The sequence below is a fragment of the Doryrhamphus excisus genome, linkage group LG3 (assembly GCF_037039965.1).
Source record: "Doryrhamphus excisus strain RoL-2023G ecotype Guam linkage group LG3, RoL_Dexc_Guam_v1.1, whole genome shotgun sequence".
Lineage (NCBI taxonomy): Eukaryota > Metazoa > Chordata > Actinopteri > Syngnathiformes > Syngnathidae > Doryrhamphus > Doryrhamphus excisus.
The window spans coordinates 9,244,086-9,262,500 of record NC_136359.1 but is presented as its reverse complement, the minus strand read 5'-3'; the positions used below and the strand labels follow the sequence as shown (position 1 = coordinate 9,262,500).

Below are 18,415 nucleotides of genomic sequence, written 5' to 3'. Positions count from 1 at the left end.
ATACAAGCAATGTTTAACTTGTTTTGGTTTTTTTTTTGGTGATCTTAATCTGTGGGATGAAGTCCCAGTCTACACTCCTCCCTCGCTTATCGCGGTTCATTGGTTCCATTCTCGACTGTGATAAGACAATGTAGTAGTATTCCATAAAAGAAATATTTTTGTAGTTATGGCATAGAAAACCTGTTAATCTTCTAAATACAGTTTTTCCCATTATTAGAGCGCTCTAGACATGAAATAACACCCCTATAATCACCTTTGCATTTGTATGACTAAATATAGTAGATATAATCATAGAAAATGAGATATATTAGACATAAATAAGATAACAGCCTCGCACTTTAGCAGTTCCTTGTTGTTTTTTTGGGACAGAGTACTTTTCGTGGTGGCCATTGTTTCATCAGTGTATCGTAATGGTGGCTTTAAATGGCTTTACAGAAGCCTGAAATGGCCGGTATGGCATTTCCCCCCCTCTTTTTCTAGTCCTCATTTACTTGGTGTTATGACGGTAATAAACATAGAACGTGGCTCTAATGGGGGAGCGCTTACTGGAGGAGGGCATGTAGAGCTCCTTCTTTTCCAAGTTGCTGCCAAACGGGTTGACTGATGGGAAGACGATGAGGCAGAAGGAAAGCAGGAACACCTGGAAGGTAGAAGAAGCGTATTGGCGATGAGGACATGGACAAAGTAACATGAGGAAGTGCTATTGCATATCTCACCATCACACAGGTGCTGGTTGTGCTGGCTTTCAAAGTGGACATTTTCACTATGGCCTGCAATTTCCTCAGTTGCTCGACCAAAGAGCTGCCATGTTAAAGACAGAAAACGCATGAGAACACATTCGTGGTGTGACTGCGTATGAAATATGAAAGTGGGACTTCTTACATGTTCTGTTTCTGGAGCATTTGGACTTTCTTTTGCAGCTCCACATTGTGCGCCGTGCACACAGCGACCCTGCAGCAAGCAGACGAGTTTCAGTCACTTAATGAAGTCGCTAATTAGCGCTTTAACACTAACAGGCGTCTTTCATGCTAATTAGGAAGACATGATTTGTATGGATGAGCCCCGTGAGTGAGTGAGAGTGATACCAGATATTAATGCGATGTGTTCTGCATTTGAATGGCGGGTGAATAGGGGGGGGGGGTCACACAATAAACAAGTGCCTGATTGGTCTTTATTGTTGAGGTGCATCAAAGGATATGGTCTCACCTGTTTTCCAGGCCGTCAACGTAGACCTTCTTCTTCTTACGACTCTCCTGAGCTGACTGCTTGTTGCGAATCTTCCTCCTGACTCTTTTTAGGGTCCTCTCTTCGGCCTGAGAAGCACAGAGGATGCAGCCTGTTTATGTTAAAGTCCTCACGTTTCAATGCATGCTCAATATCAACCAAGGGGGTATAGTACCACACAAGTTTAGTGGGTTAGCGAGCCGTGTTGAGTGGGAGGCCGTACCCGACACACACTATACTCGACTATATGAGGAACTGATGTACTACATGTGAACCCATGTATTTAGCAATGGAGACTACCTTTGTGAGAGGCATGTGCGTGGGAATCGTCGCTCCTTCTTTTGCCAAAAGACGCTTCTCCTCCTCAGAGAGCACAATCTCTTTAAACTGGAACTGCAAAAGCCATGAGCAGTTCTGTGATATAAAGTTGGGTGTGGATTGGACAGACGACAACATGTGAATGACATATTAACAAACCTCTTCTGTTTTGTTGAACTGCACTGAATCCAGCACCGAGTCCTCGATGGCCAACGTACAAGGCAGCTCACAAGTGAGGTCTTCGGTAAGGTCGTTCTCCATGGCATCGCTCACTAAATCATCTGACAGCAAGAGTCAGTGAATTCTTGTTTCTGTCAATTACTTCAATAGAAATACATAAAAATGACGTGCATTTTAATGATGAGGAATTGGAATTGCTTAAATATTATACATAATGGACTTCACTACTAGGCAGCAGCCAGTAGAGGGCGGAATTAAGTCGCTACATTTCAAATACTGCAAAATGGCTTTAGGGTGTAGAACAGTTGCTAATAGAACTAAATACCCGGAAGACACATCATGTTCTACCTTTCCAATCAGTTATGCCGCTTAAAATTGAAAAGCAACAAAATAAAACCAAAACATGTCCTAATTGTGAGGCATAAGAGCATACGGCATCTCATATACTGTCTTCATGATAAAGCTTATTATTATTTTGCACAATTAGGGTCACCCTTTTGGAAAAAATAATCCTGTCACTATTAATCCACACCCATCTGGTTAATTATGATGATGCTCCTAACTAATGATTATACATACCCAGATCGATGAAGACATCCATGTCTGGTTTGTCCGCCCTCACACTCTGCAGCACATCCAGGTCCATGCATCCACCCTGCAGCAAGGAGTAGCTGTGATCTGCCTGGACCCTCATGGCCTCGGGGTTGTCCCCTTGCAGCTCTCCGGCGACCAAGGTGGGTTCAGAGCACACAGGGCTGGAATTGGAGGAGCTGGGACTGTGCAAAATGTCGGTATCGCTGCCCTCGGGACTCGGGCACCCCACTGGGGTGGCGTTTCCCACGCGACCACCGCTGCTGCTGTCATCTGAGATGCCGCTGTCGCTGCCCAAGGGAGAATGGGAAGGACAGAGGGTCTCCATGTTGTCCTCGTCCTTTAACAAGCTGGAGAGGAAGTCCTCAGTGTCCACACCTGTGAGCATCTAAATGCAGAGGGTTCAAATAAAAGGTCATCTAGTTAGACATTGTCTCCAAAGCTATTCAACACATATTTGCTCTGTTACATCACAATACATGACGGAAGTCTTACATCCTGTTCCGAAAGCCAAGATTCAATGAGCCCATTGTCGTAAGGAAAGAGCTGCTCCGACGAGCCATCCTGTCCATCGTCAAACAGCAACCCAAGCAATTCCGATCCGTCCATGCCTGCTAGGTCCATGGTGATTGACATCTGTAATGTCAAATATTGGCCTGACTCTGTCAATGAGGATGTGGAAAGACGTGATTTGACACAGCATTGACTTCTGTGCGTGCACGACTATCTCTTCCAAATCAAAGGAAACTATCATGTTTACAAACGACGGCGGGGTGTTAGGGCCACATTGGGGGGAAAAAAATCAAAGATTTTGAGAATAAACTTGTAAGTTATAACATTACGTACATTTAAACCTTACTCTTGCTTCTGGGAAGGTTTTATTTATAACGTGGCAGCAAAACAAAGCGGTTGAGCACAGATTAGCATGGCTCGCCCTGCTCACTTCTGCCTTCCTTACCTCGGCTCCTCCACATTCCAAAGGCCACATAAGTCCCCCTTGACTGTAATTGACTTTTAACAACTTTAAACTTTAAATCTCACATTATTATAATACACTCTCACAATAGGGATTGCCTGAGACAACTATAAAAAGGGGCACTTATGTGACATTTGGCCTGAGGGAAAGGTTATCTTATGACTTTTTATCCCGTAAATTTGCGACTTTACCCTAATAAATTTAAGTCGCTATTATAGAAATCTCATTTTATTTTTTTCCAATGCAGCCCTAATACGCCGTCGTAACAAAGACGGCCTGCATGTTGCAACACTGTCAACATGACCTCACCTTCTCAGCCCCGCCACTACACGCACATCTTTTTATGAGCCACGCCCACTACACACACACGTCTTTATCATCATATCTGACTGCAATGTCAACAAAAAGGCAACATTGAACCATAACAGAGTATATATCGTACTACTGAAGGATGCGTTAAAGCCTACATGCCTTTCTGCGTTAGAAATAATGTCAATGCAATGAATGTGGGCGTATGCGGTGTCCTGCAAAAACAAAATAATAGGGCTTTTGTATTTGCAGGATGACAGTTAGCGTCGACGACATTTAAGGCGAGATGACCCCTTTTATGAGTTAAATTAGTAAAATATGCAATACAAGTTATTTGTAAGAATACCGGAATTAGCTAACTGCGCATTAGCATGAACTCACAATACAAGCTTATCGTAAGAATAGCATAATTGGCTAACTGTGCATTGGCATTAGCATTAACTCGACGAGCACGGTCAGATGGCGGTTTTCTTTACGCAATTACGCAATTACAGACAAATCATTTTCTTACCCCCACAAGACAAAAATACCAGTGGTGTGAGTGTATCGAGATTCTGCCGTCTTTGATGTATAGCCTCTTCACACTCGCCGCTGTCAGTCACCCCACTTCCTGTAGAAATCACCTTCCAACGAGGCAAAAAGTGCGTCATGGCGTACAGCAGGAAGTGGTGCGTGTTACGTCACATACGAGCTTCAGGGGCTTGTGGGAAATGTATTTTGAGGTTTCAATATAAATGTTTGGATCTTCCAGTCTCAGTAAATATTATTTAGCGAATCCACTGCGTCATAAACTCTGCTTAAACAAATATTAACATGTTGATTTGACATCACGTGATTTAAGAATACAAAATGTGCTTTTAAAACAGCCATTCTGCTCAAATACATTTATTTATTGGCTTTTCCTTACAGGTAACCTGAGCAGCATCTCACAGAGATACATCAGGTGAAATGTGATAACAAAGGTAAATCTTATGAATGAAGATAATACATATACAATGTGTAGTGTATCTTCAGATCCTTGCCTGTGCTACGTTGGCTGTATTATGATTACATTTTCTTGTGCTGGTTAGTCAGTGTTAGATATAAGTGTTTTGTTAGGAAATCACACCATGTTTTCATACCTCAGTCTCTTTCAAAAGATGAGACAATTCAGCCGGCAACATTCTCACAGAGACTCCTTTTACTTACTAAATGTAAGCTATGACAATAATTGCAGATTTCATCATCTAAATAAGCTAGTGTACCATGATATTCAACATACTGTAAATGCCTACTGCTGGACAGAAATGCAATTCTTTTAAATATAATCTAATCTTGCCTCAGATATACAATATATCAAATCCATCGTATCTAGCGTAGAACATCAAGTCACAGAATCACACAGAGTTTGGATGTGTGCTGTAGACTACGGTAAACCTTTAAACGTTCCTTTTTAGCCGGTTTTGGTCCAGATGCTTGTGTGACCATCGGCATGCTCTCCACTGTGCGTCTCTTGTGAGCGCCGTGCAGAAGGATTCTATACACTCCTGTGATGGAACTCCTGCAGTCCTTTCCTTGGTTGTTTAGGATATGTTCAGACGTGATTCCAAGCCTCTCCAGTGCTGCTTTTACTTCCCTCTCCTCCACCCCCAACTCAGATGGATGGCTCTCTGCTAGGTGGGATGGGTCCATCATAAACGACTCCATGGGCCGTGGAAAGTCCACATGACGCAGCCAGTCACTGCCCATCATCTGCTCTATTGAGCAGCGGTCGACCGGTAAAGGCTGGAGTATTCCCCGAATCAGCTTCTGGCATGCGTCTGGGAGCCAGGAAGGCAGAATGTAGGCCCCGTCCAGGATGCATCGCTTCAGTTTGGCCACGGTGTCTGCCCTGAACGGCATGGTGCCGGTCACCATGAAGAACACCATCACTCCCAGCGCCCAAATGTCCACAAAGACACCAACATAGTTCTCGTCGCGGAAGAGCTCAGGAGCGGCGTACGGCGGAGAGCCGCAGAACGTGTTGAGGGTCTCGTCCCGCCGGCTCAGGGTGCTGAAGCCAAAGTCGCCCACCTTGATGGAAGAACTGCTGGTGTAGAAGACATTTTCTGCCTTCAGGTCACGGTGTATGATGTCGTTTTCATGCTGGGGGACAAGGATACTCAATATCAAATACCAAATACCAAATACCAAATATCAAAACATCAAGTCTGCTTATCATAAAACCTGTCCTGCACAGTCGTAGTCATGTACGGTCATATCACACCCTTTCCTTTCTTTGTTATATATCTCTACAGTCATAAAAATCTATCATCAGTATGACATACAGCATTTGCAGCAATTGGCTTTTTCGACACAACAGCACCATCTGCTGGATGCGTTTAATACTGCTGGAATCTGCTGAGAAAGTTCCATTTTAACAGTGGGGCAGGATTAAACGACCCGAGTGACGTAAGAACAACAAAAACGCACGAGACAAAAACAAAAATGATAATGAGAATAATGATAATTATGGAGCACAGTGTTTTATCTGTTGATAGACGTTAAGACATTAACGTTGGGCGTTCAGAGTTGAGTTTGACCTTGGCATGGCTTATGGCCTTGTGATCAGCGTAGAATACATCTCATCACTTCTTTGAATGAGACTTCTCAATGTCTTATTTGTATTTCAATTAGACATTCTTGATGCTTGATTTAGTAAAAATATACAGGAAAAATAGCTTAAATATGTATATTTTTGACTAATAAAAGGCCACAATCAACTACCAAATGGCATGATTTATTAATGAACCAAATTTTGAAGCACAGAGTAGTGAGGTGTGACTGTAGTGAATGATGCAACAGGAGGAAGTTGCCTTTGGGCATGTAACGTATATTAGGGAAAATAACACTGACCATGTGTTTAACAGCAGAGAGGATCTGAGCAAAGACATTTTTTCCGTCCGTGTCAGAAAGTTTCCCTTCGGTGGTAATTTTGCTGTAGAGCTCCCCTCCACCGGCGTACTCCAACACTAGGTGTAACCGTGACAACGTCTCCACCACCTTAGGATTTTGGAAGGTGGGCGGGAGGGCAAGAAATGAGCATGATGTTCTGATGCGTCACTAATTCTGAATGAGAGTGTGTGCACGAGTCAGACCTCATAGAGGCGTATGATGTTGGGGTGATGTAGTTTCTCCATGCTGGAGATTTCTCTGGAGAGTAGCCGCTGGGTCTTTTGATCCAGCTTGGTTTTGTCAAGAATCTTTATGGCCACTTTGTCTGGTTGTAGCAGGGAAACAAAAAAAAGCCATCAGTAGAAATACATTTCATGTATCAAATTAACAGCTGCTTTATTAAAATGATTCATACAGAGGACTGAAATGGCCTGAAATGAAAATCATCTCATGTGGCACAAAATGGTGTTGCGATATCTAATTGTGCATCTGTAAGCATTATTCACAGTGGCGTAGTACCTAATAGAGGCATTTGGAATCCAGCAGGGTTCATATTGTTAAAAGACTAAACTATCAATTTGTGCATAACCAGATATTGTAGACTCAAATAACGAACCATTCACAGGGGAGAACACTAAGGGCAAAACAGACTTGGCCCCCTCTTTAGCTCTGATGACACGCCACGGAGGAAAGTGAAGATCCCTAATCAATCTCTCTTCAAGGTCAGCAGACAGACAATCATGCGGATCATCTCAACATTTACTGATGAGTTAACTGCTGCAAAAGGACACCTTTGTTATGTTCCAACTCGGCAGGAGCTGACCTGTTATTTATCTTGTTTTATTTTTGGATTACAGCAGAGCCTCTACAGCAGAATGCCCCTGAGGTTGCACAACCTGGAAAATGTGTTTGTATGCAGGACATCATGTAAAAGCATAGCAAAAAATGCATTTGTGTTTTGCTTTATCTTTGGCTTTGTGTGTCTTTCTTTCGCAAGGACTAGATTTTAAAAAGCATCACCTTGCATAGTTTGTGGCAGAGGGCTTGTTTATGCTTTAAACGGAACCTATTACCCCTTTTCTGACCTATAAATGTAGTTAAAACATTGTATTCTCGTGTTAAGCCATGCCAAAGTTTCAGATAATTAGGTTTGCGCATTTGGAAGTGAGCCCTGAAAGAAATTTGGGATGGCTCAAAACGCTCGGTTTCAGAGGGTGGGGCAAATCTGCCCCTTTGTGATGTCACAGAGGAGCGGACTTCCTTATATGGGTGTGGCTGTAAGCCAGATAAGCTCTTGATAAGCTCTCTGCCCTCCCCCAAGCTCTGCGTCTGTGTTTACGTTGCTAGCAATGTCTCATAAGGCAAAGCCACATTTGATTACAATTCCTAAAGGTGCCACCATCAGGCAATCAGTTCCTGATTCCCTACCAGTAAAAGAAAAACATTTTAATCTGTCAACGACATTTCACACTGGACCGTTTTGTGAACATGGGCCAGACTGCAGCTGGACTAGCTGACAAACTTGCTGAAGCCTGATGCCTTTCCAACATTACTTGGACGTGTAGAAGAGTCAGAAAGGAAAGCAGTAAGTAACAATTTAGCAGTGTCCTAACTGTGTTTATTTTGTGTAAGTCATGGAGCAAAAGTGCTTGTTTGTGTAGCATTATAAAGTGTGCATACGGGGAGCGAGGTTGCTAATAGCCCGCTAATAGCCAATAATATTGAAAGTCCTCCCTGCCTCTTACAACCCCCGGGCAGTTCACCATGCTCCCCCCAGGAGAGCCCGCCCCACTATTTTAAAAGCACTGCTAATGGTGCTATGATGGCAGCAGTTTGACCATGGAACATTATTTCTGCTCCTTTGTTATCCTGCAATGCATTACCTTTGGTGAGTGCATGTATTCCAAGTTTGACACGGGAGAAATTTCCGCAGCCAATCTCTCCTCGAATTTTATAAAAGCTGATCCTTCTGCCCACTGTAATTTCCCGGACCACCCTGTCACCAAATCACACAACAAAATTGTAAACTAATGTAGTGAGGTCATGCACTGAAATGTATTTCGGGCTTCACCTGTCATCCTGGCACATATCCAGGTTGAGCCTCTCCAACGGAGTAAGACGGCGGACAGTGGTCCCTTCATCATCTGTGTTGATGTCGGAGCTGTCCTGGGTGCTGCAGCGTGCATACCTCTGGCCGTGGGCCACCCCAGCTGTGGCCCCGACAGAACCAACTGTGAAATCTTCATTAGACTCCCCAGTGTCGACCCCGGAAACAGAGCTGTCTCCTGCTGTGGCTCCCGCTGCCCTAGCCCCTGCTTCGGCCTCCTCCGGGCTGCTCTCTGGAGGGCAGATGGCCGTCATCCTTAGAAGGGATACCCGGGGAGTGGAGGGGGACTTAGCTCATGGCTGCTCCTGAGGGTAGACTGCAAATAAATAAATAAAAAACTTGAAGGACCTCGAAGACAACTCATTTTAAGGACAACCCTTCCATGTACTGTAAATTTTATATAATACAACGAGAAGACAATAATTACATAGCAAGGACTACCACACAAGGAAAAAAAACATTAGTAAAGAGTTTAGCCTCACCTTAAGATATGCGAGTCATTTAGTGGGTGAATCCTGTCGAGCATCATAAAAACAAATGGATGTATTTCAACCACAATGGTCAAAAACTCCTCTCAGATTTAGGCACATCTTGCATCACCAAAAAACAACGCAATACATTTCTAAGCATTTAGAATCCTGAGTGATGGAGAGAAGACTTCCTGCTCACTTGATGCATCAGCAAAGAAGCTGCAGATGGATAAGAGCAAGTGCTATGGGAATCATACACACCAAGCTTTCTACTGAAGAGGTCAGTGCAGCCTAAAAATGGGCTCGTTTTGAGTGGCCACGGTTTAAATAGAACACAGATTGAAGAGGAGGGTTTAGAGGGGCTGGGCTGGTCAGAGAAGGGGCGGCGGCGGAGGTGGAACAGACGATAGTGTCAGGGTGCAGACATTGGCAATAAATCTTGGCACAGATGGCTTGTTTTATTTCAATTTGTAATTCGTACATTTGTGGTGTTAGTAGGCCAGGGGTGGTGTGTGTGTGTGTGGGGGGGGGGGTTCAGATTGTGCAGTTTGCATGTCCGCACACGTCCAGCGCAGGCAAAGGTTGCTATGAGAGCCAGAATCAACAAGACATGCATCCTCATCATTCTTATCCAACCAAGACAACAGCCCCAACGAACCAGACAGTCCTTGCTACTGTGTGAGGTGGGCACAAATATATACTGAGGTGACAACTGTACACAACCACCAGTATAAACGCCTATGGAGATGGCTTTTTTCAATAATGTCGGCAGTCTGTACAGCCTGCAAAGTTGTATTATAAGTACGCAACATAACCTTGTTGATACAAACATTGAATGGTGGTTTAAGAGATATTCTCTCATTCATCTCTATATTAAAATGAGCCCATGTTAAGTTACATCTGTGGCTGTGAATCAAAAAAGTGCATCAAACACCGTCCTGAATATGCCAGCATTGATCTCAGGCAACCTACAAGGACATATAAAAAGGAAAACAGGCTTGAATACCAGTCTTTTATGTGTGAAATTCTGAAAGGATGTAAAAGGACACAATTTATTTGTCCTGTCGGATGCAATTTCACAATGGTGGTGTCAAATTGGTCTGCACGGAGTGTGTGCAGATGAGCGGTAGTTGTCTTAGGTTGTATTGTGCTTTTGGCTCTTCCTCAACAACGGGTTGCTTGGTGATGGAGACTGTGTCGGGCTGGAGCGGCGACCATTAGGGAGTGTGTCAAGAAAGAGAGCACACAGTGCCGTGTTTGCACTAGTTAAAGAGCCGCATTTAACCTCACGTTAAATACCAGTGTAAGCAGATAGATGGATGAAGACACACAGACACAGACGATGAGCGCTTGAGTATTTCAACGTGCGACGCCGTTGCGCTTGCCATTTCTTTTTAATGAGCCTTGGAAGACTGAAAACATCCCTCTATTATCAGCATTTGAATCTTTGGTAAACAGTGAACACACAATAAATGCAAGTGGGATTGCACTGTTGGCTTTTACATATTTTTTTAGAAGAAAACAATATGATCTTATATATTGGTGTCAACATGAGAAGAAAAGTCGAATGTACACCAGAAAGTGAGCTGTGCTCTTATATTTGTGTCAGATAACTTTCAGGGGGTGCATAAACTTGGAACATTGTACCATGAAAACTTTTCTTCTCATGTTGCCGTCACTGCTTTAGTAACCAAATGTACATTTAAGTCTAAGACACAGTGGACCCTCGAATAGCATGTTTTTCGGTTAAGCTCCTAAATTTACTACACAAGTTTTGCCCCAATTTGCGTGCATGACTTCATTAGAGGTTCCACATCATCTTTAGGCTGTAAAATGACACCTCGTGATGGTTCACAAGCAGTCCATACATCAGCCCCCAGTAGCAGCTAAGACAAAAAACAAGTGCGGAGTCCTTACTCACCAGACATTTGCTGATTTGTCTGAGGATCCCAGAGGAGGATTTGCACTGCTGAACACACTGCTGGCATCAGCAGCCTCTTCACACGCACTCCACCAATGGAAAACACTAGAGCCCATCCGGCGCAGCTGTGGATCAAAAATAAGTCACTGTTTCCATCTAGACACCATTTGTATTGTCTGTCTTTTGCTTTGCCCTTTTTCCACCACCCCTTCTTTACACTGCCTCAATTGGAGCCATCGCCATTTTTACCGCAGGCATGGCAAGAAAACACATTCAGGTGCTGAATAAGTGCACTTGTGTAAATATAGACACAAAAGTGGTGGTGCACACATGTGGGAGCCTCTCTCCCACACAAAGCTGGCAGGCGTGTTAATTGAGATGCAAGGTTGACAAGGATTAAAAGCTCAGCCGTGCGACAATGGAGACTGTGGGCCCCCTCTGGAATCCATAGGGGAAATATGTCACACACCTTTGTAAGAAATAGATGATGAAACATACTGCAGGTACAAGCGTCAAATATGACTTTTATTAGTCTGCACCATATTGAACTCATATTACAGCTGAGTACAGGATCATGCGTCCTGGACATGCTCTGTCAATTGAAAAGCATGTTATGCATTTCAAAGAGGTCGCCATCAAACAAACACCACCACCAAACACAATAAACCATGTGCTCCAACTAATCAAAAGCATAAAAATCACATTTCCTTCAGGCAGACATCAACGGCTGCCGAAAGGGGGCTATTTTCTGCTTCAAAAAAATATGGAAATGTATTCAGCATCTAATTCAGGCATTTTCTGTAGGGAATTAACACGATTAGAAAAGGGCTTAATGTATCAGTCTCACAGGAAAACTCAACCTACATACTGTGTATATATAAGACAAAGGGTCATATGGTAAAAACTAAAGTATTAAATACTGTAGTGGGGAACGATAAGCTATGATGATAAAGTTTGATGGCACATTTAATGTAATTGAGACTGTAATATCATGCATACACAAATAATACACACAGCCTTGTAACTCTTTCTTGTGCTTTAAACTCATGTTGAACTAAATAAAACAAGTTATTCTTCCAAAAGATAGCATCACTGTGATTTAGTGCCGCCATTAAAAAAAACAAGCATGTGTTTATAACAACATCAGCATCAATTAGGTCCATGTAAAAAATGTACCTTCATAAAATTAGCAGCGTTTGTGTTTTCCTCGGGATATTTCCATCGCTGTGGTTACTAAAAAGATAAAAGAGGAAAAAAAGGTCACAGTGGATGCTGCAGCCTTCAGAGAGCAACAGGTGCTAAATTCAAACTGTTAGCCAGCCAGCTAGCTGAGAAGCTAGCGCTTGAATCACGGACAGTAAACCCTAATTTGATTAGCGCGTCAGCTGATGTTGCACCAATGTGAACGAAATCAACCGTCAATCTAGCAAGGAAGAAACACAGACACGTATACTGAACTATAAGCTTTAAAATATATGTTTTATCTAAATGGATAGCATAGACGTTTTGTCTAGTTACAGTGCATCACTAACGTGATTTAACTATGTCCACTCACTGGCTGTTGGAAACTCGAGAAAGCCAGGCACCGTGAAATTACCATGTTTTATGCAGATGTTGGAATTTGTTCTAGAATAAGTGCTTACCTTAAAAGTGCTGTAAGGGAAAGGGATACAATTCCTTCTCGAAACATCTTTCCCTGTGGTCGGTGACATTGACGCTGCAGGCGCAGCGGCTACCAGGTTGATTTTGTTGTCAAGGGGAAATTTGGAGTGGTAGTCGAATCGGCCAATCAGCGCCAGCTTCGGGGTTGCGACTTTCGACTTTACAACCAATGAGGAGATAGAAAAGACAACCGCGACACCAGCGTCAACCTATAAAAAAAATCACGCCTGTCTGTGATTTTTGCCCTCACATTTTAATCAAATACAACATAATGCATAACTTACCTGTTTTTTTTTTCACAAACTTACATCAATAAATAAATAATAAAGTAGTATTATCACCACCACCTGAAATGTTTGACAAACGCAAGAGTTCCTTAAAAAAACACGCGCGCGCGCATTCTGTAAACGGTTTATTTTTGTTATCTTTTACTACAAAAACGCATTCAGTTAGTTGGTCAAACTAACATTAATACCAAGCAGTACCTGGTGTTTATTATGTTAGTTTTAATGTGAGCTGCAACATTTTACCATTTGGCAAGACAAATGAAATGAACTGATTGAAAAATGTACTTTATCACTGAAGGCTCAACTTAAATAATGTATGTGAGTTCATGATTTCCTCACTTTCATGTGAACAGCCTGAAAATAAATATTTCTTACATGGCAAATACACTTGCTGCACGCAGGCCTCACAGCTAGGAGACCAGAGTACAATTCCACCCTCGGCCATCTCTGTGTGGAGTTTGCATGTTCTCCCCGTGCATGCGTGGGTTTTCTCCGGGGGCTCCGGCTTACTCCCACATTCCAAAAACATGCATGTTAGGTTCAATGGCAACTCCAAATTGTCCATAGATATGAACCACGCCTCTCGCTGAAGACAGCTGGGATAGGCTCCAGCCCCACGACCCTCGTGAGGATAAGCAGTAGAAAATGCATGAATGAATGGCAAATACACATCTCTGTCCATTTATCAGAGTTCAGGGAATGAGAGTGTTGAGTGTGATGACAAAAAAATAATATCTGGATGATGTTCAGTATCCTTCATGCAATCTTCGGTTCTCAGAGTGAAACTCATCTGATGCACTTGTTCATACAACCACCGCTTGTATTGTTTCCTCCACGTTCATATCGCCCTCCACCTCTACTTCCACCTGAGGGATGATCATCTGCGGTTCCACATCGCTGGAGGACAGGCGCACCACCTGGATCTGCACGCCGGCCTGTTTCAGTCTCTCCATGTCCTCCTCGCACATCTCGGCCACTCCCCCGTCCTCCACTACGACCGTAGTGGCCTCTTCCATCTCCACCACTTCTATGGGGTCCACTGTGACGTGTTCCACCTGGATGCCGTCGTCCAGCAGCACAGTTTCAGTCGCCTCGATGTTCTGTGAGGCGATGGTGAGCCCTGCGGCGTCAGTGACCACCAGCTCTTGGTGTGACTTGTCCTCGATGGAGTGAATGTCCTTGAGGTGGGCCTTTAGCTCTTGAGAGTCAGTGAACCACACGTCACACATTGTGCAATGATTGGGCTTGTCTCCAGTGTGGCTCACTAGATGGTCTTTGAACTGGTCCCAGCTGTTGAACACGCTGCTGCACACCTGGAGAGGGAGGAAACCAGTAAGGACTCTTTTTCTACAACTCTGAAGCTGTCAAAATACTCAAAACTAGTCAAATATTGGATGTTGATTAAGCCAAAATAATTACCAATTTATTTAACTACTGAATGAGTTGTATTTTTTCATTAAGAATAGTTTTAGTGACATATTTCCATCAGTTTACAGTAATATAGCAGTTTTATTTACTTGACCAGATTGATATTAAAAACATTCGGTATCTGCTTGCTTTTATCATTTAATTAGTGTGCTTTATGTATTCTTTACAGAGAACTCAAAGCAAATAGACACATTTGATTGTGAAAATCTGTCAGGTAGTTTTTGCATGATGCTGCCAACAAAAAATGAAAAGAAAACACTGACAAAAATAAAACTTAAGTTGTGTTTACTACATGAAAATACAAAACAAACGACACCCATTCTTTACTCTTATGATCGCTCTGACTCTACCTGGCATTCGTAGAGTTTCTTGCGTCCTTTCTTGGCCCCAGCCCCGTTCTGACAAGCCGCCATATGGCACTTCAATGTGCTGTTCCTTGCAAATCTTTCATGGCAGTCTGGACACTCGTATGGTTTTTCACCTACAGAAAAGCCATAAAAAAGGTGAGCTGTGGTTTTTGACAAGACAGCTTCATTCTTGTCTCACCAGTGTGCTTTCGCAGATGCTCCTTAAAATGTCCAAAGTGGTCGAATTGCTTCTTGCAGTACTCACAAACATGTACTCTCTTTTGGGATTTCTGGTGCTGGGCCAGCTCCTCTGCTTCAAAATGGAAGGCGCTCAAGTGCTGATTCAGAGCGCCCTCCCGCGTGTAGCCTTTGCCACAGTGGCTGCACACGTGCTGCTTTTTCAGCATGCCCAGGTGCGTTTTCAGGTGCTGCTTGAGGTGGTAGTACAGCTTGAAGCTGCGGTCACACTTGCTACAGCGGAAGGTGTTATCCACTTGGGAAATCTGGACTTCCACCACCTCAACATTTTCAATCACTTTGGAAGCAGTCACAGTCTCTTCCTGATAGAGCACTTCCTGCACAAACACAGGCACAAACCACTCACTCAAGTCTTGGTTCCATATTATTGATATGACAAGGAATAAATAAAACTACAATCGACTGCACAATAAAGATAAATGTACCTCTTCAATGTCTCCCTTCTTGATCACCTGTAGTGAAGGCTCCCCCTGCTGGTACTTGCTGGTTATGTCCGCTAGCAGCGCCAACGCAGAGTCGTTTGACTGGGCGTCCTTTGCCACATCGACCACCTCCTCCAGTCCCGAGTCCTCCACCTCAACGGCACCTTCACTTATCATGTCTATCTCCACCTGTTGGACACATTCAGGCGATTTCATGCCAGACGTTTGAGAAAGGCCCTGCTTTGTATTGACAAAACACATACGAACCTGTTCCCCTTCAGCTTTCGGCAGGGTTTCTGTGATGACGTAAGATGTCTCAGTAATTTTTCTTTGTCTACTGTTGGTCTTAGCCATGACTGAAGGTGACTCGCTGACCCTGGAATAAAAGATATGCAATTAATGAGGGGCCGTCTACTTGAATAAAGAACCGCCTTCATTGGCTTCGCCCAATAGAGGTGTCTGGTACTCTCTGCGGTTAAATAGATAAATGCCTGAGGCCACAATAGGACAACATTTGGAAATTTAATCGTCAAAACAAAACCCTTTAGAGTCTCACTTGTTGCTGAGGGCCTTGATGGCTTCCTGCATCTGAAGGTATTCCGCAGCTTTCCACACATCGTGGGCTTCTTCTTTTCCCGCTACAACTAACGTGGCGGTGTAAGTGAACTCCATCAGTTGTCGGAAAGCCATGTTGCTCACACCTGAAGTGACAGACAAAGCAGAAGTGGTGAGACTGTCAGCTTTAAGAGATTTACCTACTGTGCTTCCTCAAATAGTGGTCTCTGCATGAACACACATAACTCATATTAATAAACCTCATTAACAGAATTCCAGTACCTTCAATCTCCACTAAAGGCTCCTGGGTAAAATCCTGGAAGAACTTGTGGAAGAACTGACTGCATGCAGCCAACACTGCTTTATGTGCTCGGAATTGGTGACCTACCAAGAGGAAAAACACTTGTTTGGAAGCTCATTGACGCAACAAGTCGCTGCATTTTTCATCTATATGGCCAAACCTACCATCTACAATCAAAGTAATGTCTGTGAACTGGTCCAACTGCCGCTGTTCGTTGAGTTTGTCCATCATGACTTTGTAATGAGCAGGGAACTCACTACCTCCTATTACTTCAGCCGCCATTATCCACCAGATTCTTTCCTATAATCACCAGAAGATGGTGTATTTGTGAGAAATAGCAAACATCGATAAGGCTCTGTGGTCATTTCTGTATGGAAACTGCAGGAACTGATATTGGCAAGGGAAACGAGGAATTTAACGAGAAGGAAATCCAAATGACGGTGCATCATTAACAGGTAGTAAAGCATAAAACTTATGTTAAAAACAGACACATCAAAGCTTGCACATCGTGACTAATGAGGCAGAGGCAACAAGTCCTGCTAGCTATGATCCGACGTGTTTATTACTTGTTAGCACATTTGCTAGTTGCCTTCCATGTTAGCATGCACCAAAGTGCCCCAAAAAGACGCATATAAAAAAAACACCCGGTATCCCCAAACTTAACTTACCCGAGTCCAGTGTGTCTATGTTGCTATCGTTGTTATTCACCGTGTTAGAAATAAACACAGAGAGCCACCTCAGTGTTGCACATAACGTTAACGGGCCCCTTAGCATGCTCGCCATTTCACGTTTGACAATCAACATTACGTCATCAAACCGCGCATTAAAATACACTTTTTCCCGGGCAGTTTTTCTGATTGTAAGCGCCACGGGTCAAAACACACGACGAAAAGCGTCGGTTAGCATACCTGGAAGTGGTTAAGAGTTGTTTAGAGGGTCGTTTTACCGTGATATTTCCTTCGACGTATGTAGCGCTGGCTGTGCTTGTCTCGCTGCTTTCAAAGGGCGGTCGTTCAACATTCAGGCCTCAAATTCCCACAATCCTTTGCGCCTATCCGCTCGTTGCTTAGTGACAGCGGACTGACATGTGATAAAATATCAAAATGTATTCAATCAACACATTATACGACGTACGCATATGAATCTATCAAACTAATGATAGATGAATTAACTAATGTTAGCAATGAAAAAACGGGCTCTGTAAGGCATGCTTTCACAAACGTTTTTGCAGGCATCACCTTAAATATATTTTACCCCATTCCAAACTCAAACTATCATCCATCCATTAAGTTTGTCTTTGTTTGTGATAGCAAATAGGAAAAGTGCAATGCTAAACATAACATTGCAATGACTAAAATGCTAAAATGTTACATTAAAAATCAACTGGAGTGCAAGGGTTGGCTCAAAGTGAGGCTCCGGTGTCCCACGCCTCTCATCTTGCTGGCCTACACGCTAACCACTCGGCCACTGTGACGCCCTCTCAATCATATAGCCATAAGTAATTGAAACATGCATCATTTGAAATTCTCTAAATAAATGAAATTCACTTTCACAGTGAAAAGCTTGTGCACCCTGTCAATGAGTTACACTGAGAGTTGCAGGAATCATCTAGTGTTGGCAGGACACTCTGGATTTCATGCCTTCCACGCCTGGATGTTTGGAAACGGATTCATGCTTTGCAACTCAGTTTTACAACACGTACAGCATGAGCATGAGAAAGCATGTCTAAACTTTTGACCTGTACTTTAGTTCTACTCTTGTTGGCCTATAAATGCTTATTTTGTCACCACTGTACATTGCATCTGTATTGCTTTTTCAGCTAAAAAGAGCGATCAATTTGTATGCGGGAGGCTGCTCAGACTTTTGACCCCATCACTTCATCATTTGTGAACATCACGACCTGTTTTTGCACAGTAACGTCGCTTGTCAGGTCAGACTTTTAGCTTTTTTATTAGTTCTTTTTAAGCAATCTTTACTGCTGTCAGAACCCTCTAATGCAATACTGCACGCATGCACGCAATATCCACTTGCACCCCCAAAACAAAACCAAAATACTGTATTATTATTATGCATAATAGTGCTTAATTTCATGCTGACTAGGGTTCTTTTACATGGACTTTGCTTCACAACATGTTGGCCACTGACC

The 18,415-nt window shown here is 43.2% G+C and overlaps 3 protein-coding genes across 10 annotated transcripts in view; all 3 read right to left on the bottom strand.

Annotated features, from left to right (window-relative positions):
- The window catches only part of creb3l3l (cAMP responsive element binding protein 3-like 3 like), a 9,152-nt gene extending 4,882 nt beyond the window's left edge, over window positions 1-4,270 (bottom strand). Inside the window, exons 1-9 of one of the 3 annotated variants that reach the window (XM_058070455.2) lie at window positions 4,110-4,270; window positions 2,809-2,975; window positions 2,302-2,701; window positions 1,702-1,823; window positions 1,525-1,617; window positions 1,207-1,313; window positions 883-951; window positions 717-801; window positions 547-640 (exon numbers count right to left, since the gene is read on the bottom strand). In XM_058070455.2, the coding sequence (XP_057926438.2) occupies window positions 547-640; window positions 717-801; window positions 883-951; window positions 1,207-1,313; window positions 1,525-1,617; window positions 1,702-1,823; window positions 2,302-2,701; window positions 2,809-2,975; window positions 4,110-4,248 (1,276 nt within the window). In that variant the 5' untranslated portion in view covers window positions 4,249-4,270. The remainder of the gene's footprint in view (window positions 1-546; window positions 641-716; window positions 802-882; window positions 952-1,206; window positions 1,314-1,524; window positions 1,618-1,701; window positions 1,824-2,301; window positions 2,702-2,808; window positions 2,976-4,109) is intronic. The other 2 variants (XM_058070458.2, XM_058070459.2) reach the window with 2 other exon arrangements.
- A 46-nt stretch (window positions 4,271-4,316) lies between these two features.
- nim1ka (NIM1 serine/threonine protein kinase a) lies at window positions 4,317-12,784 on the bottom strand. 4 transcript variants are annotated; one of them, XM_058070465.2, is made up of 9 exons: window positions 12,653-12,782; window positions 12,186-12,242; window positions 11,010-11,134; window positions 9,101-9,307; window positions 8,583-8,934; window positions 8,395-8,507; window positions 6,715-6,836; window positions 6,473-6,619; window positions 4,321-5,722 (listed from the first exon to the last, which is right to left on the bottom strand). In XM_058070465.2, exons 5-9 carry the CDS (start codon window positions 8,870-8,872, stop codon window positions 4,967-4,969), a joined length of 1,428 nt encoding a protein of 475 aa, XP_057926448.2. In that variant the 5' UTR covers window positions 8,873-8,934; window positions 9,101-9,307; window positions 11,010-11,134; window positions 12,186-12,242; window positions 12,653-12,782; the 3' UTR covers window positions 4,321-4,966. The 4 variants fall into 4 exon arrangements, with proteins under 4 accessions (XP_078645730.1, XP_057926448.2, XP_057926446.2 ...); XM_058070463.2 differs by having other exon boundaries at window positions 9,101-9,133; XM_058070464.2 differs by lacking the exon at window positions 9,101-9,307.
- An 896-nt stretch (window positions 12,785-13,680) lies between these two features.
- On the bottom strand, window positions 13,681-17,333 carry znf131 (zinc finger protein 131). Of its 3 annotated transcripts, none has more exons than XM_058070460.2 (9): window positions 17,216-17,333; window positions 16,434-16,569; window positions 16,251-16,352; window positions 15,970-16,114; window positions 15,681-15,789; window positions 15,417-15,602; window positions 14,933-15,308; window positions 14,737-14,867; window positions 13,681-14,271 (listed from the first exon to the last, which is right to left on the bottom strand). In XM_058070460.2, the coding sequence occupies exons 2-9, from the start codon at window positions 16,549-16,551 to the stop codon at window positions 13,762-13,764; spliced, it is 1,677 nt and encodes a 558-aa protein (XP_057926443.2). In that variant the 5' UTR covers window positions 16,552-16,569; window positions 17,216-17,333; the 3' UTR covers window positions 13,681-13,761. The 3 variants fall into 3 exon arrangements, with proteins under 3 accessions (XP_057926443.2, XP_057926445.2, XP_057926444.2); XM_058070462.2 differs by having other exon boundaries at window positions 17,178-17,316; XM_058070461.2 differs by lacking the exon at window positions 17,216-17,333 and adding an exon at window positions 16,938-17,080.
- Window positions 17,334-18,415: the final 1,082 nt, after the last annotated feature.